The 6,290-nt window shown below is 44.2% G+C and overlaps 1 protein-coding gene across 1 annotated transcript in view; it reads right to left on the reverse strand.

Annotated features, from left to right (window-relative positions):
* Nucleotides 1-1,405: 1,405 nt before the first annotated feature.
* The window catches only part of MOGAT2 (monoacylglycerol O-acyltransferase 2), a 17,598-nt gene continuing 12,713 nt past the window's right edge, over nucleotides 1,406-6,290 (reverse strand). The window contains exons 4-6 of the mRNA XM_026706822.2: nucleotides 5,138-5,312; nucleotides 3,403-3,602; nucleotides 1,406-2,245 (exon numbers count right to left, since the gene is read on the reverse strand). Coding sequence (XP_026562607.1) covers nucleotides 2,091-2,245; nucleotides 3,403-3,602; nucleotides 5,138-5,312 — 530 coding nt within the window. The 3' untranslated portion in view covers nucleotides 1,406-2,090. The remainder of the gene's footprint in view (nucleotides 2,246-3,402; nucleotides 3,603-5,137; nucleotides 5,313-6,290) is intronic.

Here is a 6,290-nt window from a genome sequence, read left to right on the forward strand (position 1 = left end):
AGGCAGAGGCTAACCTTTGGAATAGACTCTCCTGCTCGAGCAGGGGGTTGGACTGGATGACCTCCAAGATCCCTTCCAGCTCTGTTATTCTATGATTCTATGGTCGTCAGACTCCCATGCAGAGGCAACTCTGTAGGCTGTCCCAAGTCCCAGGCTCGGTTGAGCCTTGCTGGGTGATGATGATGTAATAACGAAAGGGCTTTGGGCAATTCCTATTATGGCTCTGCCTGGAGTAGATCTTTGCTATGTAGAATAGACTGGCCCAGGCCAGAGTAATGGCCCATTAGCAAAGGTGGCGGGGGAGGAGGGTTGAGTTTCTACCTCTTTGAGTTTCTACTTTTCTTTTTAGGGAAATATTCTGCCTTTTTAGCCTATCCTAAAATATTTCATTTTTTCCCAGGAGAGGGGCGGGTTTTAACTTCCAACGGTCGTGTGGGGTGCAAAATCTCAGAAGTGGGGGCAAAGGTCTACCCCAGGTTGCTTGAAAACGGGAGTGATAAACTGGACAGATGGAAAGTTGGTACAAATTCGAGATGTAAACATGCCCTATGGAACTCGGCAAAGCAGGGATTGTCTCTCTCTCTCCCCCCGTCACCTCACCCCGCCTTTGAGGGGGCGGTTTATCTGACTAATGGTGCTTAAATTGCTCCCTTTATATGCAGAAGGTTAAAGGGGCTTAAGTTTAAGATGGTTAAATGGTTTAGACTGGGAAGAAGGCATGGAGAGGAGCTGCAAGTGTTGTAAAATCACGTTTGCAACAAAGGCCTGGACGCCGCAGCAGCCTCGGTGCAAAAACGTCTGGGTTGCCAAACTGTACAGCGAAGGCGTAAAGGGCAGTTTGTGTATAAGGTCAGGACTCGGGATCCACCCCATTGGACTGTGGCCCGTGTTTATTGCAGGCCAGAAAGCAGCTAAAAATAACAGGGGAATGTCTGTAGCTCAGGGTTGAGATGTGTGTGGGGGGGCCTTGGTGCTCTTTGAGCTGGGTGGTTTCCTTGCAGACATTTTATTACCCAACTAGGGAACATCATCAGTACTGGGAGAGGGGAAGGAGGAGGAGGAGGAATGTGAGGTTCTGCATGCTCTCTGAGCCTGGTTTCCTTGCAGACGTTTTATTACCCAACTAGGGAACATCATCAGTGCTAGAAGGGAGAGGAGGAAGAGGAGGATTGTGGGGTCCTGGATGCTCTCTGAGCTTGGTTGTTTCCTCGCAGACATTTCATGACCCAACTAGGTAACATCTTCAGTGTAAGGATGACAATCACTGGGGTAGGAAAAACATTCTTCTTAGTGATCTGTTACATCAAGATTCTTTTTCTTAGACAACTTTATTAGAGCTTTTAAACGAGCAAGAGAAAAATTAACAGGAACCAAGAAGTGAGATAGAAAGGAGGGGAGGAAAGCAAAGAACGAAAGAGGTTACAAAGCCAAAAGTGCAGAAATAAACAGAAATATATTTAAAAAATTGATTTCCGACTGTTTTTCCACAACACATATAGATCTCAGCTTCCATTAACCTCTTAATCTAAATTTACAATATAGCTTTCATTTTTTCTACTCTATCTAATCATCAAATGAATATGTCATAATTTCATTTTTTTCCCCTGTTTCACAAGGGAAGTCCAAAAGGGGCTTCCAATCAGCATTAAAATGAATCTTTTTCTCTAATCCCGGTGTTTTCAGTGCTGGCCCCGTTACGACCTGTGGACTACAACTCCCAGAATTCCTGAGGCAGAATTTCCTGGCTGTCTCAAGAATTCTGGGAGTTGTAGTCCACAGATCGTATTGCCCACCCTGATCATTTAATCCAAGCTGTCAATTTTGCCATCTCTGCCATTTCCATTGATTTCACCACCCCTTCTTCCAATCGTAGACCATGTCAAATCTTTTCACCGTTATGCATATAAAGGTCTCGCAACTGTTATCCTATCTATAGAAAAGAAAAAATCTCCGTCGGGTTTTAATTTTTCCCCAACGATTTGTCCATTGGCCCTAAAAGGAATATCTTTGGTTTCCGTGGCAGATTCACTGGTCGTTTGTGGCTTCAAAGTTTTCAGTTCTTTGTCGCCAAAGTTCGTGGCTTTGGTGTCTCATATGAAAGAGAGATGTGTGTCTTCTGGCACATTGTACTTCAATTTATTCTCCTCAAACAGCTTGCAGAGAGCCTCCAGGTAGCTCTTATGCAGCTTGTCAACTTCATCTTGGCTGGGATTGTGCTTCTTCGTCACCTGAAGGGGTTTCCCCACTGGAGGGGGTCAAACAGGAGAAAAACAATTTAATTCAATTTAGTTGCATTTTATTTAATTTACCAGCTCGTTACCCATGCTTTGCTACGAAACTATGTGGCTGGGCTTAGTTTTGGGGGAGGAAAATAAGTGGGGGGAAATTCTGTGTCTGCCTAACAGCATCCATCGGTATTCATCTGGCTAGCATCCTGTCAGTGTGTGAGAGAGTCGAGGGCTGTTTGGAAACTGAAACAGTATTTGCTGCGTGAGTAAGAAGGAGAAAGCAAGGAGCCTGGGCGTGGCTTAGCTCAACTGTTCTGTACTAAAGCTGCTTGGTGCTGTGAAACTAAAATTGAAACCGAAACTGAAACTCCTCTGCTTGTGTTTTGCATTTGGAAGAGATTTCTTTTCAGGTGGGAAGGGGGAGTAGAACTCCTTAGCATCAGAGCGTGTTAATAATAATAATAATATAGGAAATACTCTAAATGCTCTGATGGTCATTTCAAAAAATCCTTTCTTAGTGAGCCCCTAGAAGCCAAGAGGAACATATGTGCCAAATTTCAAGTTTGTAGGCTTTACGGTTTGGGAGATTTTGTGATGACGCATGAGTGCTTTTTCACTTCTTTATATATAGAGATTATATTTTATTTTATTGACCTTATTTTATTTTTTTATTTTATTGACCTTATTTTATTTTGTCTTGCTTTCAGTGTACATAAAAGAAAAGATCCTCTTGGGTGTTAGCTATTCCTGCCAGCTTAGTCTCACTTGCAAATTTGGTAAGTTCCCCTTCTATTCCCTCATCTAAGTCGTTAATGAAGATATTGAAGAGTCCTGGCTGGGCCTAAGACGGAACCTTGTGGCACCCCACTGCTTACTTCCCTCCATTGTAGACTTAGACCCCTTAAGGACTACTCGTTGAGTACGGTTTGCCAGCCAGTTGCGAGTCCATCTAGTGGTGGTGATATCTCTTCCACTTTTTTCTAGCTTACTATAAAGTAGGTTGTGGTCTACTTTGTCGGAATCTAAATATATTATGTCCACAGTATTTCGCTGGTCTACTAATTTAGTCACTTCGGCATCTCAGTGGCTTCGCTGGTCTACTAATTTATCTTTGGCATCTCAGGGCTTGGGGAAACTCCTCTGACCTTACACCACCTAAGAACTGAGGGCTTACCCACGGTGTAGATTGGCTTCCGGTAGGGGATAACCCCAAAAGTGTATTGGAAGATCCCTCTGGCGTGAAAGAGGGGCAGAGAGATCCCCATGATCTTCTGCAAACATTCTTGCGTCCACCTCAGCCAAGACCCTTTGGGGTTTTCAACCTGGTCGAACAATTCGTTCTCTCCAAAGGAGAACACGGGAACGAGCGCCGTGCTAAGAAGAGAGAAAAAGAAAGGAGAGATGGAATCAAAACAGGTTGGGATACCCGAGGAAGGCTGAGTAGCATCAAAGGCAGGATAGTCCTCGAACATACGATCACAAGTGAGCCCCACACTTCCGCGCCTGCGCGAGGCAATCTGTTAAGCGAGTTTTGTGCCCATTTTACAAGTTTTCTTGCCATGGTCGTTAAGCGAATCAGCGTAGTTGTTAAGTGAACCTGGCTTCCTCGTTTGATTTTGCTCGTCAGGATGTCGCTGTCAGGGCTCCAACGAATCCACCCCCATTCAAATCATAAGCCTCTAGCTGCATCTCTCAGAATAAAAAAAAATTGATTTATTAAGAGTGGCCATGTTGGCGTTAGCTGGGCGCAGCCGACACTAAAGTGCATCATTCATTTCCTCCTTGACCCTGGTTTTCCTTCCTCCCCATCCCCCAGATGTATATTCTCCAATGGGACACATTCATAGCCGAGAGTCATCAATCATGCTCTCCAGTAATACTGTTGCACGCCAACAGCTTTGGGCTGCCAAAGTGATTATCTAAGGCCGTGATGGTAAACCTATGGCAGGCGAGCCCCAGGCAAACTTACCTCACGGTGCACGCACGCACCTCCCAGCTCATTTGGGGGCCTTTTTCAGCCTGCCAGAGGCTTGAGGGAAGCCTCTGCAGGCTTTGCGGGATGAAAAATAGGCCCGTTTTGTTCGGAAATGCTAGAAGTGACAAAACGGGCCCATTTTTCGGCCTGCAAAGACTGCAGAGGTGTCGTTCAAGCCTCTGGCAGGACGAAAAAGGCCTCAAATGGGCCGAAAATCAGCTGGCAGGCGCAGTGCAAGTAAGGGGGCGGCAGGGGGGGAATCACACATGCATGCGCAAGGGGCAGAGGGGCCATGCACATTGCCTTCTGGGTGCTGGCACGCGAGCACACGAGCGCAAGCATGCACGCAATTGTTGGCACAGGAACCCAAAAAGGTTAGCCACCACTACACTGCTTTCCCCCATTCCCTTTCTGCCGGCAACTAAAAAGACCAAAGGAGTATTATTATTTTTTTAGTTGACAGTCACAAACGGGGATCATGTGACCCCGGTGGCACTGGGAAGGTCATTAATATGAAGTCCTTGGCGAAGTGTCTGAATTTTGACCATGTGACCATGGAGGGGGAATACTGCCATGGTCGTAAGTGTGAAAAACAGCCGTCAGTCCCTTTTTTTTTCAGCACTGTTGTAACTTGGAACAATCCCTAAATGAACGGTCGTAAGCCAAGGACCGTCTGTAATGGATTCAGGCGGTGTTTCTTCTTCTTACAAGCCAAGTCAATGGGGGGGGTGCAGCTGGGTTCTCTTAACGACCACGTGATTCGCTTAACAATGTCGGCGATTCGCTTAGCAACCCTGGCCAAAAAGGTCGTAAAACGGGACACAGAGCTCACTCAACCACTGTCCCGCTTGGCAATGGAGCGTCGAGGGTCCATTGCGGCCATAAGCTGAGGACCTCCTGTACAAGAAGATCAGGAGGAGTTGTCCCTACTCACCCATTCTCTATGGCCAGCCGAACGAAGCCCTTCCGATTCTTCAACAAGAGGGTGTATGCGCCGGGGCGGGCGTCCAGGGCTTCCTGCGCCCCTCCCACAGCGATGATCACGATATTCCCGCCTTCCTTCTTCCTCAAGAGATAGGAACCGGATTCCTTGTCGGAGGGAATTAAACCTGGGTGAAGCAAAGCAGGAAAAAGAAGAAACGTGAAAGCCCCCGTGCAAAACAAGACAAAACAATTTAGCCTTAGCGGAGAATAACAAAATAACAGAGCTGGAAGAGATCTTGGAGGTAGAATAGGATAAGATATAGGAGATAGGAAATAGGAAATAACGGAAAATAGAAAATAGAATAGAAGAAAAGAATTAGGAATAGAGTAGAGTAGAGTAGAGTAGAGTAGAGTAGAGTAGAGTAGAGTAGAACAGAGTAGAGTAGAGTAGAATGGAGTGGAGTAGAGCAGAGGAGAATAGAATAGAATAGAATAGAATAGAATAGAATAGAATAGAATAGAATAGAATAGAATAGAATAGAATAGAATAGAATTCCTAACCAAGAACCCAAGAGCTGTTAAGGTAACATCATCATCATCATTATTATTATTATTACATCATCATTATTATTATTATTATTATTATTATTATGAAACTTAGTCAACTGAACATTTTAAAATGTTAAATAAAAACATTATTATTATTATTATTGTTATTATTATTATTATTATAAAAAACTTTTATTCATTAAACATGAAACTCAGTCAACTCAACATTTTAAAGCGTATCACAAATATCATTGACTGGTGCTGATGGTTGATATGGATTGCTGCAACAAAATGTATGTTGTTAGGGTTATAATGGTGTTATTGTTGTCATTATTGTTATTATTATTAAAAACAAACCAACAACACCAGCACCAACACCAACACCAACACCAACAATAATAATAATAATATCATCCTTGCAAAGCAAGCTTTAGTTACATTTCCCAGTTCTTTGCAATTCCTTTGTCTGTTTATTTGTTTGCAGGCCCTGCTGATATTTATTTTTTGCAAGGCAACCTCGTGGCAAGAACCCCTATCCCCTCTGACTGACCTGGATAAGCTGGATGGTGTTTTGAGGCATTGTTGGGAGAGAAATGGGAATTTTCCATTTAGAA

The sequence above is a fragment of the Pseudonaja textilis genome, chromosome 7 (assembly GCF_049901715.1).
Source record: "Pseudonaja textilis isolate UNSWEBS1 chromosome 7, rPseTex1.2, whole genome shotgun sequence".
In the NCBI taxonomy this organism is placed as follows: Eukaryota; Metazoa; Chordata; class Lepidosauria; order Squamata; family Elapidae; genus Pseudonaja; species Pseudonaja textilis.